This window comes from Corythoichthys intestinalis, chromosome 12 (genome assembly GCF_030265065.1).
Source record: "Corythoichthys intestinalis isolate RoL2023-P3 chromosome 12, ASM3026506v1, whole genome shotgun sequence".
Lineage (NCBI taxonomy): Eukaryota > Metazoa > Chordata > Actinopteri > Syngnathiformes > Syngnathidae > Corythoichthys > Corythoichthys intestinalis.
Window position 1 is genome coordinate 31487428 of NC_080406.1, and position 13185 is coordinate 31500612.

The following is a 13185-nucleotide window of genomic DNA, read 5'->3' on the forward strand; positions in this document are numbered from 1 at the left end:
CTTTATCCGATTACTCGATTATTCGAACTAACTAGTCCATCGATTAATTGACTAGTAAAACATTTGATAGCTGCAGCCCTAATATGAATATAATGTTAGAATAAAGAAAATAAAAATTAACAAATATTTTAAATAGAATTAAAATAGAACTTATAGACTAACCCACAGCCTGTTATATTATTTCCCATAAAAAAGTAAAAACATTTTGTAATAAAATTTATATACATATTGCAGGCACTTCACTGACTTTAAAGCTCCATCTCAACATTTTTTGAGACTTGCTCATTTTCTACATATTTCTCTCTCAATCAAAGTTATGATGCAGGAATATGAGTATGATCACCTTCTCTGTGATAATGTACTACTACTACTACTACTATTAATATTCATTAGTTGAATGAAGAATGACAGCAAGAGACAGCGTGTGTGTGTATGAGTCGTATCATTATTTACAGATTACACGCACCCACCCTCTTTCAATAAAGAAAGTTGCCAGAGAGAAAAAAAACACCACAGGCTTTATTATGAAAATGTTTTTTTTGAACAGATCTTTACAATGGCGGAAGACTTTAGAGAGACAACTAGTTAGCCGTCTGGTCATGCTATCTAGCCATGTAATTGTTAACAGCCTCGTTAACAAGCTTACGTTATAATATTTGTTTTACTATCGCTAGACACACAAAACACACTGGAGTGAACCCTCGTAGCTGGTGGGAAACATTCATGACAGCGTTTACTTACCTTAAATTTTGTGTAAAGTGACGGACGATGGTCACGTAAATGTGAAATCAGTTAGGAGGTGTTGCCTGCACGTCGACTGTCTTTCCTCCTCTAAGCCACAGCCGTCTGTTTCTTTTCGGTAGCCCAAATACTCCAATACTAGACTAGACTTTTTTTAGGGGGATTTGAAAAAGCTCAACTGTAGTTTTGAGAGCGACAGCCGTGTCACTGTTACAAAGGTCAGAGCACCAACTGGAGGGCGAAGGGTGGGCGCTGCTGCTCCAAGCCATTTGTCGCTGCATTTTTGGGACATAAAAATAGCTAATACCGTACTGCGGTACGAAGGAAAATTTTAGTGGTTTTGAAACCGTGACGTTTTCATACCACGGTAGACCTTGAAACCGGTAACCGGCACATGCCTATCACAGAGTAGGTGTAGTGCTAGTTAAAAAAAGAGGAGAAATTGATATTGAAAACCCCTATTAACGGCAATAGACATCCAGTCTATTGTTAAAATGGATTTGGCGTCTATTGCCGTCAATGGCAGCAAATGTGAGCTCGCACGAAATTTATAAAACAAACAAAAAAAATCAATAAAACTTTCAGAGCAAAATACACACAGGCCACACTTGTGTCTTAATAATTCTTCTTTTTTTCAATGTATGACAATTTGTTTAAATCTTTTATTTTATTTAAAATTATTTATGTTGTTTATATTGTTGTGGTTTTTTTAATGTGTTTATTCTTTACTTAATACTATCGAAATAATTCACCCCCAGAATTTGTCCTCCATTAAATAATTTATTCTGGTTTTAAAGTTATTTATATATATTTTTTGCCCACTTCTAAACTAATAATACAATTGGAGGTCAAATGGGGGCCGCAAAATATTGTCTCATGGGCAGCAATTGGCCCAGAGCCTGCAGGTTTTAGAAAAATATTTAAATACAAAAAAAATCATAATTCGTGTATGAAAACTTTAATGTCTTAAGTTCCCGCTAATCATTATCATATTTGCAAGGTTATAATATAAAATCTTTACATACTTACAGGCTATTGAACTGTTAATGTACCACAACTAGTCTACCATGTCCGCATTATTGAATCACTGCCATAGATGCTGATGGGCATCCAATACATTTGGACTAGGAGGGGTGGCAGCGATCCCAGTTCAGATCAATTTGATATTCATCAACGTCAGTGCCGGCCATTGAGTAATCTTGTCTGCCCCACCATCTACGGTTGTTTTTTGACATTGACGGTCCTCCAGAGCGCAGTTGGAATCAGAAAAGAAGAAACGCGAGCTGGCCGAAAAGGAGAAGCAACGCATGGAGCGCGAAAAGGACGAGCTGATGGAGCGTTTGCGCAACATCGAGGAGCAGACGCAGCGGGCGCAGAAAGAGTTGGAGGAGCAGACGCGCAAGGCTGTGGAGCTGGAGCAGGAGAGGATGCGGGCCAAGGAAGAGGCGCAACGTCTAGACAAGGAGCGGCAGGCCGCCGAGCAGGCCAAAGCCGCGCTCGCCCAGCAGGCCGCCGACCAGATGAAGACGCAGGAACAGCTGGTACTCGCTTTCGTCACTCTTCTAGTTGAGTCTGTACTTAATTACGCTTTGGATTGTAAAGCTAATGATGTTGTGTGATGATTGACAGGCTGCCGAATTAGCCGAGTTCACCGCCAAAATCTCTCTCCTGGAAGAGGCCAAGAGGAAAAAAGAGGAAGACGCCAATGAATGGCAGCACAAAGTAAATTTCTTCACTCTGATGTTGTCGTTTCGGTGTCTCAGAATGCCATCTCATGGCGCGCTCCCTTCCAGGCCCTGTCGGCGCAGGAAGACCTGGAGAGGACGCGAGAGGAGCTGCGGGCAGCTATGATGTCGCCGGCCGCTGCGTCACCTCTCGAGCAGGACGAGCACGATGAGAGCAACGGGGAGGCCAGCGCGGAGCTGCTCAGCGATGGTGTCAGCAGCCAGCGTAGCGAAGAGAACCGGCTCACGGAGGCGCACAAGAACCAGCGTGTCAAGAAGCAGCTGCAGGTCAGTGGACGGGAAAAAAGGCATAATAGTTAAAAACTTCATGTATTTGATAAAAAGGTTGTCCATTAAAAGGGAAAACAAATATACAGTGGTACCTTGACATGCAATCTTTTCGACATCCGATGACTCGTCATTTGTCTTGACATATTCTATTGTATTGAAAGTCATTGAAAGTCACCCTAACCTAATCCTAAACCTAAAAACAACAGTGGACAGCTACTCAAAAGTTGACCCTAAACCCTGACCTTTAACCTTTCATAGGGCAAGTGAATATTTTTTTAGAATAAAAAAAAGCATTTATTATACATATTTGATTATTAATAATTATCATATTTTTATACAATTATCAATACATTTTCTAGAGAATTCGGCCAAAAAAGCTAAAAAGGTATTATTGGTTTTAGGTTATGAAGACCGAAAGTATACCACCGAATAGTTCGAAGGACCTTAGTCCTTATATTATGACGTCATCGAAACACGGCGAGAAGCAACACGCTGGCCCACACTATATAGCTAAGACTACTGGCTCACAGTTTGGAAGTATTTTCCAAACCGTGGACATGTTGTCAAATGTCTTAAATGTTCTGGTTGTGGCTCCGAATAAAATTCTAGAGTAGAATTTTCATTTTTTAAAATGTATTTAACTCACTGTATGACATTGACTGCTATAGATATTCACTCCATTCAAACTGGTAGGACTGTCAGTGAATGCTCACCTTTAAGTGCCATTGACAGCGCTGGACGTCAATTTCGCTTTAACAGTGTCGAGCTAATGGAAGGGCGTTCATTAGAGATCGACCGATGTGTGTTTTTCAGGACCGAAACAGATTAATAGGTGTTAGAGGGGCCGATAACCGATTTTTGGAGCCTGTATGCATTTGCAGTAAAAGTGTACACTGAACTTCATTGAAATGCCTAAAGCATGTTTATTGAATCACACAAATAAAAAATAATAGCTCCAGAACACCCTTAAATTGTCAGTAAGTATGAGTGTGTGCGTGAATGGTTATATGTCTCGCGATTGGCTGGTAACCAATTCAGGGTGTACCCCGCCTACTGCCCGTAGTTAGCTGGTATAGGTTCCAGCACCCCCGCGACCCTTGTGAGGAAAAGCAGCATGGAAAATGAATGTAAATGAGCTCCAAAAGTGCCTGAATTTCCTAGACTCAGAAACATTTCTTAGAAAGTTGAATAAATTGATAAATAAAAACATTTAAAAAAAAAAAAAAAAAAAAAAAACATTTAAAAAAAAGTTTTGAACGTTTTACTGTCCCACCATGCCACCTTCATAATGCAAATTATTTTTAAACTGGAATAACGTAGAAAAATGCTTGTCTTTATTAACCGCTTCATTGATCATTGAGTGAGTCCAGTCAATTCCGCTCACTGCTGAAAACAGCCATGCACACACACAAGGAGTTGCCACAGCACTATAGTGTTTACCAAGCTAAACGATGATTGACACATTCGGCATCTTTGAAGGGAGCGCTGCCAAGCTTCTCTGGAAAGATCAAAGCTTCAACGCCTGTCAATCATCGTTAACTTTAACAAGCAAAACTTGCAGTGCACTGCTGACCAAGAGAAGCAACAGGAAGGAGAGTGAGGCTGTACGAGCATGAAGCAGAAAAACATAGATTTAAAATTAAAAACACGATCCTTTTCACCCGATTCCTCTGAAAAACGGCGCGATCCCTAGTGCCTATCCCTAATTTTAAACTGACTATTTCATATCGGCCGGTCAGATTAGAAAAAAAAACAGGCCGATACCTATATACGTCAAATTTCCAAATGTCAGCCCAGTATATATAAACAAAAATTCTTTATTGTGAATGTCCTATTTTCAATTCAAATTATTCTTTAAAAAAAAGTCATATTTCCTAAAATAAACTTTGATATTTTAGTGAAATAATCAGGAAATAAAATTATTTTTAACCAGTCATTTATTTCAAAGGTTGGATGTTTATGAAAGAATTTTTTTGGGATCAAAAATTTTCTTTTTCCATTATTTAATTATTTTTAGAGAACAATATTTCTGAAAAAAACTATATATTTATTAGAAGAAAGCTTGATATTTTTAAAAAAGGTTGTTTAAAAAAAACACATTTTCAAGGAAAGTCATATATTTAACAAAATATACGTATATTTTCTTAGTTTATTTCTGAAAAACCTTTTTGTGTATATGAAATTTTTTTTTTTTTTTAAAGCCCCATTCTATATTTTGTTGAGAAAGAAAATGTTCATTTTCAAATCAGATTGTATATGTGTAAGAGACATTTATTTTCTTAAAAAGTTACTATTTTCATAAGACATTTCTAATAATATATATTTTTAAATTTTAAAGAGACACAATTTGTATTCGTTTTTTGTTATCTGTTTGTTCATGTGTTTTAACAAAAATGTTGATTAGAAAAAAAAAAACACACAAAAGGTGTTTTTCCTACATATCACATGAAGGAAATGTTCTGTGTGAAAGTGGTTAACTCCCGTTTTCTTCTACCCGTCAGGCTCTAAGCTCGGAGCTAGCGGAGGCCCGCGACGACAGCAAGAACACGGCCAACGACGTCCTGCACGCCGAGAACGTGCGAGCGGGCCGCGACAAGTACAAAACACTGCGCCAGATCCGGCAGGGCAACACCAAGCAACGCGTCGACGAGTTCGAATCCATGTGAGGGCGACAAAACGCAAAATGGTGCAAGCGCAGACTCTGGCTTGCACATCGCCAAACATCCGCCAATCCCTCAAAATGAGTCTTTTGGACAGCCCGCAAAATGGCCGACTCGCGCAGATGACTCCGAAGCTTTAATATCGCTCGCTCACTTTTATTTCCGACACTTTGTTTAGAATTCGCTTGTGTATGACTTTTGTTTCCTGTTCTTGTGGCTCATCAGCTGACCAGTAAATACACGCAAACCAAACTCGCCCGTCCGCTGCGTCTTTTTGCCACCTTTGCACTCCACAGTCTCCACTTGGATAAGTAAAATCCAGAAGGCCGCTGATGTCTCAGGAAATCTCAAATCCCGAAGAAAATCAGCAGAAGAGGTAAGAAATGTTCTATGCTAGCTTTGCGACTTGATTTGAGGGTACGAATAACAACATGCCCAAACCAGGTGAACAGAACCACATGTTTATTGCTCATTTTTAACATGACAAACAGTCCATATGCAGCAGTACAATGGTTGAATTTTTGTGCTTTGGGCTCGCAAATGCCCGTTGAGCAAAATAATGCCTACTCGGCACATTTTAAAGCATTCAGGAAAGGATGGCTACAGCATGTTTTGGTTTCACAAAAGCTATTTTTTGTTTGTTTGTTTAAATTAAACCTAAGCAGTACATCGAACATTTTGGAAAAATATTGTTTACTCACATCAAAGCCAATTTGCCATGAAAATGTTGCTGTTAAAGCCGTAACTACAACATATATTGTCTTTGATATTTTCCTCCTCTCCTGAATGTAAATAAATCAGTTGGCAATAAAACCATTTGGTTTCTGCATATGAAAGCCTTATGTTGTCTTTGATTTCCAACAATATAACAAAAATGTTGCCGTTGTTTGTCTCAGATTCAAATACCGGTATTTAATCTAATTTTGAACATGACACAAGCTAATCAATCATCGAAGCATGTTAACTGTTGAATCTTTTTAAATATTTCACCTTTTTTTGCTACAGACACAAGTTACTTGATAACGCCTTTTACTTCACCACAAATCAGCCACCTGAGCATGACAGTACCATCTGAAAAGCTTAACATCATAGAAAATACGTTATTGGGAATGCTCAGAAGAATAAGGAAACATAACAGTGACAATTTTGTCACAAATACGCAAAAGGTTTCTTATATTCTCATATAAAAACGGATATCGTTATTAGGATACAATTTGTATCAACAAAGCGGAGGTAGGGACAAAACCCAACCAGGAACCAGTTTATCCACGTTTACTGCGGCAAATCTTTTTAAATACACAGCAAGAAGTGCTTGACGTGAAAAAAGACCCATTTTAAATACCAGTGTCATGCTAATCTGACATGACTTGATAATGTAATACCATCAACTGACAAATAGACATGTACCGATAACCGGTTTCAAGCTAAACCGTGGTATGAAAACATCAAGGTCTCAAAACCGCAAAAATTTTCCTTCATACCGTGTCCTAAGGTATTACCTATTTTCTATGTCCCAAAAATGCATGGAGAAATCCCTCGCTTGCAGCTACAAGGCTCAACCCTCCCCCACCAGTTGTTGCGCAGTGTTAGTGAGTCAGCTGTGCTACACGATGGCTGGAGGAGGTGAAACTAGCCCTGAACTTTTTCCCCCCCATCAAAGAAAACAAAAACGCTAGTATGGGAATATTTCAGCGACAGATGGCTGCGGCTTAGAGGTGGAGGCCCAACCGACATCTAAAACATGTTTGCAGAGGGTTGCTGCCGAGGAGATAATACCTCCAATATGATTTCACATTTATACAAAATTAAAGGTTCATAAACACTGTCATGGAGGTTTCTTACCAGCTACGAGAGTTAACTCCAGCGTGTTTAGTGTGTCTAGCGGTGGTAAAACGTGTATTTTTTTTTTTTTCCTCTCTGGCAACTGTGTTGAGAAAGAGAGTGTGTGGTTATAATGTAAACATGATACGAGTCATACACACATGCTTTTTATGGTAATAATGTCGAGCTGTGGGTTTAGGCTCACCTAAAGAACTTTTATTTAAATGTTTTTTAGAATATAGTATATTTTTTCAACTTATTGGCAAATTGGAACATATGTATAATATGTTTTTAAAAATAAAAATCCTGTTCAATGGAATTTTTTTTTTTTTTTTAAACCCAGATATCTCAAAGTAACACATTTTAGAGCTGTAATTGCAATATCATGAAACCGTGATATTTTGGCTTAAGGTTATCATACGTCAGAATATCATACCGGCACATGCCTACTGACAAACATTACTTTCATTTGGCCTGCCTTTGAGAATTATGAACTTTGATCCAATAGAATGGTTTTGTGAAAAAGTGGCAGTTAAGATGTTTTCTGATATAGCCTGCGTATTAAAAACATCAAGTCACTATGAAATAAGTATTTTACTATCAGGAACTTTGCATTGGGTCTAAAAAGAAAAAAAAGTTCCAGTATGTGAAATTTATATTGGGAAGAAGAAACTCTCCTCCGAAAATAAAACTTTAAGTAAAACTCACGACTTATAGGAATGTCACCCCAAAACTAGAAACTGCTCTGAAATTAGAAAATTTGGTCCAGGACAGTAGAAACGTTCCCCTTGAAAGTTCATCCCAGAACTAGAAACTTTGATTTCAACCACCTAATCCTGGGAACTAAAAAGGTCGTTAAGCTTTTAGTATTAAAATATAGCTGAAGAGACCACTTCCAATAACCTAAACGAGCATGTGATAAATTATCACAAAGCTTTAGGTTAAAAATATGGAATCATTCTGAACAACTTCAATCTGGGGAGTTTTGAGGGGACTTTTTCTTGTTTTTCACTGGTCTTCTATTGAGTTTCACTTCCCTTATGCAGGGGAGAATCCACAACTGCAATAAACACTTGACACAACACGAATAGTCAGAGGTAGACTGTGTTATCTCTTGTAAATACCCTGATTTGATTGCCCCCAAAAAAGCAAGAACACGACAACAAAAAGTGCCCAAATCATAAGAATCATATAAATAACTTAAAATATAAGGAATAAATAACTTAATAAATGCACTGTTACCCTTGAAAGCCTTGACACACAAACCATATTAGCACACATGTAAATGGCTTCACTTTACAATGTTACCTAACCCTAAAAGTTCCCATTTTAAGTGCTAGTATAGCATGTTTATGTATATTCTTTTCGTGTTTACTATAAATAGCACTCATATGAGGGGTGTTTTCAAAAGGAACTTTGCGCAAAACAATGTCCCAGGACAAGAAACTTTGCCATAGAGCCTGGAAGCCTTGACAAAGTTCCTAAAACTCTGTCCTGAAATTTGGAATTCTGCCGCATGACGATAGATTTTCTCCCCTTGATTTGTAACTATGCCCTGGAACAAGGAACTTGAGATCAGGGTGTTCACTCATGTGCAGAAACTGCAGACTACAGACTAACCAAATATGAAAACACTCCAATGGAGCTTGAGATCCTTTCAGATTCAGGGATTGAGGTTTAAACTTGTTCAAGAGCTATCCTGAGATTTCTCCATCAATATGGCAGCAGCCAGCTCCTGCGCGTCAATCACACTCGGGTTCCGGCTCATTACTACCCTCACTAAATCAGCAGGGAAAATTCCACAGAGGTTCAGGAACACCCTTTCCCGCCTGTCGTGGGCCACTGAGGACTCTTCCTGCAGAGACTGCTGTCTTGGTTGAAGGGGTGATGGAAAGGACATCTGCGGTAAAGGTGCAAGGCCACGCGGTGACGAATGTCTGCTCATCCACGGAGAGGACCAGACTTTTTCGGAAGCGCTTGGAGGATTCGGAAGTGGGAAGAGATCATAACAAGGTCTTGGAGGTTGTAAGTAGTGCTGGTCCCAATTCATCTGCGCTTGTAGCCCAGAATGATTCCGCCGGGCGGGAAACGGCGACCCTTGATGGTACCTGCTGGAGTCCTGGAGTCCTTCCTCTTGCCAAAAGGAGCTAGCTAGAAGAGAACACTGAGAAAGGGTAGATGTTTGGGTTGGTCGAAGTGTAGGACATTCTCCTGGGTATCTCCTCAGAAGTGGGAGATGAATTTGCGGAATGTGACTTGATAAGGACTGGAAAGGACTTTCTTCCACATCGAAATTAAGTCTTCTAATTCCAGTTGAAGCGTGCTGGCTCAGACCAGGTGGACTTCTGTTTACGGGTCCGCCGTACTGGTTAGCAAAAGGATGAGTACGATGGGTGTGGGGGTAGTGGTAATGGCGTTGGCAAACTGGCTTGTCATCCAAAACCAGGTCTGGGGAGACCGACTCTGAGCTGCTCACACTGCTGCATTCGGAGGGCAAATACCTGGCTCGGAAATCTGCTTGATAGAAGCGCTCAGGACTTTCCGGAGTAGAAACACCCAAGATTGGTGAGGTCTTTACTGAGGAGTTGTAGCCCAACACGGAGGACTCGAATTGGTTGTAGTTAGATCCTGGGTGATCCCATACATCTGAATTTCCTGAGAAAGGTAACCTCCTTGCAATGGGATGGATGATGCTTTTGCTGCTTCCCTTGCGTTCTACTTTGGACTGCACTTGGAGATGGTCCTCCAGTAACTCTGTGAGGGACCTTGATGTTTTCTTTGGGGTTACCCGCCCGGACTCAGATGGAATCTGGTTCCTCGCCAACTGAGAGTCTTCCAGTTGGACTTTGGACACTGCAGAAGATATTTTGGCGCTGGCCCGGAGCTCATCAGCTACAGAACGCTGAGGCTGACTGCCCCGTTCCGGATGGTAAAACTTGCACTTGTGCCCATACGTACATTTCTTACCTAAGAGAGAAAAGAGGCAAAAGGTCTAAGTAAATCTTTCAGGAGCTTCCTCTTTCTGTGCCATTCTGAAAAATCCAGCTAGAGTGGTACCTTGACTGAACCTTGATTAAAAGCACTTAGTCAAATGATATTTTTATGGGTGAGGTAAACTCTCATGGTACCACTGTCACGGTATTCATAAGCATCATAAAACATCGTCATCTTCAAGAGGTTTCTACATTGAGTCATCCTGAAATCACCTAAAAACTGAAATAAAAATTTTACCATAGGGACAGGGCTGCTTCCTGTTTTCTGGAATGACTGGCCGCTTTCTCAGAAAGTTCTCCAAACTGGGTCCGTGTCGTCCAAGCGGATCGTCTGGTGGCATGAATCTAATGAAAGTAGATTGAAGTTGATGAAACATGACCAGCTCATCCCAACTTTGGGGAACTAGAAGGGTAAAACGGACGAACTTGTCATTGACGAAGGAGTACATGAGCAGGCGCTCATCGATGAACCTCTTCCATTCGGGCTTCTCATTGGCGAGGTCGCGGTAGTTGTCATTGGAGACGATGATGCCGTCTGACTCGTAGGCTAGTTTGACGATGAAACGGTCATCATAGCAGACCACGCGCCGTCCTTGCACACGGCGGGATGGTGTAAAGACAAGGATCTTGTCCTTCTCCAGCTGCCTCAGGACGTCTTGGTCTATGGATTTGTAATTTTTAGTAGCAGTTTTGGAATTTTAAACACTTAATGAAATATTAGTCTCCTGTAGTTGAGTAGTTTATTAACTCGCATTCAGAATGTCTCGAACCAACAATATCCATGTTTTAATTTTCTATATCAAAATTACAAATAACAGATCTTGTACCTTTAGTAGGCTGGCTAGGGTTAAAACTCTGGTTTACCTGTGATAAGAGCATCAGGACGGGATTGCTCCTTCCTCCACGCAGGAACAAAAACTGTGATGTCACTGTGGCCTCGTTCCAAGAACCATTCAATCGCCAGCTGAATGCCTTGACAGGAGAATACCTCCTTGTTGCCGTGACTACGGGAAGAGGAACACGGGTGGCAATAATTGGCTAACCTTTGCATCCCCATGATATGAGCTTCTCACAAACCTCTATGGTCAAATATTCGTCCAATAAGTCAATTTACGACTGAACGCACTTCCTGCCCCATCCCATCCATGGACCTTACCTCATGGCTACATTACTTCCATCCACCACAACTGGCCGAAGGTTATCTTTGTCCTCCAGGAGTTTAGACGAGCACAGCAGTCTGCAAGAGTCCACCGAGGAACAAGACGAGGAGTAGGCAGAAGAGGGCAAAGGAGACTGTGATCCTACTGTACATCCTGGCAGCTCCACTGGGTCCCCCTTGGTGCCCAGTTTAACCAGTTCTCCAAGAATGTCATTGATGAGTGCAGCCGGGCCTAGTTTCTGCAATACCAGCAACACCAGATCTTCCGAGTAACCCAGCTTTAAAGCAAAGTCCACTTTAGTGCGACAGTTGTTGGTAGACTGTGGGTTCTCCGCCAGGTCCAGCCTGGCAGAGGATTCCCGGGTCTGTGCCTGAATGGATGCATGACGCTCATCCTCGCTGTCTCCACTTTCCTCAGAGAAGAAGCTACTGAAGCTAGCGCTGCTGCTATCCAAGCTATTGGTGCTGTCGCCAAGGCCAGAGCCTCCAGAAGCAGACGCTGGTGTCGAGGACACTTTCCTGGCGTCTTTCCCGGTGCTCTGGCCTTCCACGTGGAGGTAGTCCAGATCCAGCCCCTGGCTGAGGATGTGGCCTGTCCCATCCTCCACATGGTTCCTCAGGCCCATGAAGCCGTTTCACACATTCAGACCGGGCGTTGGCGAGCAGACTTGACTAAGCAGGCCCCTTTTAAAAAAAAAAAAAAATTCAGGTTTCAACTATGTCACAAATCTTAATACCCCACTATGGTGGGAACAACACTATACAAGAAAAACCTGTAAAATACTGGCGACTTGGTTGCCAGAATTTTACCTTTAAAAAAAAAAAAAGAAAAGAAAAATGAAAAAAAAAAAAAAAACGGAAAACCATAAATCCTCTTGATCCATATGGATCAAATAATGTGTTCATGTGATCAAGATGTGACTTTGGTCATTTTCTTGATCTCCTTCCTCTTCATCCAATCAGGATTCAAACCATCTGTCATTATGGCAGTCGAGCGTGCTGACTACTGAGCTACTGTAAACCATCAAGTGCTATGCATTTAGAAGGTTAGCGCACCATACTCAACTAGAACTGAAAAGAGTATGTACCAACTGAATCTGGCCTATTGCCTCAACAGTCAGCATGCTCAACTTCCACAGTGGTGGTGTGGGTTCAAACCCCATTTGCAGAAGGGGAGAAGGTAGTAACATCACCTCAACCATCAGACTGGATACACAATCATACTTTTTACTGTCACTTGCTGTAATACTGAAGTTAATGTCGCTCTTTATATGGTAAATTTCTGTTAATTTGACAGGAGAGTGTTATGAGTGTTATGTTATGTTTTTACTGTTTTTTAACAGTACAATTCTGGCAACCATTTTTCTTTTCAGTGAAAGACAATGAAACCCCTGCATATTCACAATCTCCTCATTTGTGTTTTCTTTTTTTTGGCAAACTTATTTTCCATTGTTCAATGTTTGCTTTGATGCTTAAGCAATCGTCCTGAAAGTCTAAATCATAACGACCAGGTCAAACAACCGCATAATCTAACAGCAGGATTATGTATTTACAAGATAATAAGCATTTCAACAAAGCATGTTGTGATGACCCCCTTTAAAAAGAAAGACGTGGCTAAGGCATCATCACAAAGCCTTTGCAGAAACCTCAAGTTGCATTTTGGATGCGTCATTGCTCGCTTCCTCAATTGTTATGTAAACGACGATAATGATTCATTTCAGAATGTTCTGATTTTTACACTTTGGGGCCGTTTACATGGTGACTCTCCGAGAATACGAAAAATTTCAAATTTGCAT

At 40.7% G+C, this 13185-nt stretch overlaps 2 protein-coding genes across 7 annotated transcripts in view; one reads left to right on the forward strand and one right to left on the reverse strand.

The window, feature by feature from the left end:
• The window catches only part of LOC130926767 (radixin-like), a 35210-nt gene extending 29542 nt beyond the window's left edge, over nucleotides 1-5668 (forward strand). For all 6 annotated transcript variants that reach the window (XM_057851945.1, XM_057851946.1, XM_057851947.1 and 3 more), the window contains 4 exons: nucleotides 1991-2282; nucleotides 2371-2463; nucleotides 2535-2753; nucleotides 5258-5668. In XM_057851945.1, the coding sequence (XP_057707928.1) occupies nucleotides 1991-2282; nucleotides 2371-2463; nucleotides 2535-2753; nucleotides 5258-5422 (769 nt within the window). In that variant the 3' untranslated portion in view covers nucleotides 5423-5668. The remainder of the gene's footprint in view (nucleotides 1-1990; nucleotides 2283-2370; nucleotides 2464-2534; nucleotides 2754-5257) is intronic.
• A 222-nt stretch (nucleotides 5669-5890) lies between these two features.
• LOC130926766 (probable ribonuclease ZC3H12C) lies at nucleotides 5891-12028 on the reverse strand. The gene is made up of 5 exons (XM_057851944.1): nucleotides 11387-12028; nucleotides 11095-11234; nucleotides 10657-10891; nucleotides 10469-10575; nucleotides 5891-10204 (listed from the first exon to the last, which is right to left on the reverse strand). The coding sequence occupies exons 1-5, from the start codon at nucleotides 12013-12015 to the stop codon at nucleotides 8925-8927; spliced, it is 2391 nt and encodes a 796-aa protein (XP_057707927.1). The 5' UTR covers nucleotides 12016-12028; the 3' UTR covers nucleotides 5891-8924.
• Between the last annotated feature and the right edge of the window lie 1157 nt (nucleotides 12029-13185).

What these genes read in the sequence shown, in the direction of transcription:
- LOC130926766 (XM_057851944.1), bottom strand. Translation starts at nt 12,015, where the DNA reads ATGGGCCTGAGGAACCATGTGGAGGATGGGACAGGCCACATCCTCAGC. An exon ending in TACTCCTTCGTCAATGACAA is followed by an intron (nt 10,576 to 10,656) that starts GTTCGTCCGTTT and finishes TACTTTCATTAG; the next exon opens with ATTCATGCCACCAGACGATC. An exon ending in GAAGCAGCCCTGTCCCTATG is followed by an intron (nt 10,205 to 10,468) that starts GTAAAATTTTTA and finishes TTTCTCTCTTAG; the next exon opens with GTAAGAAATGTACGTATGGG.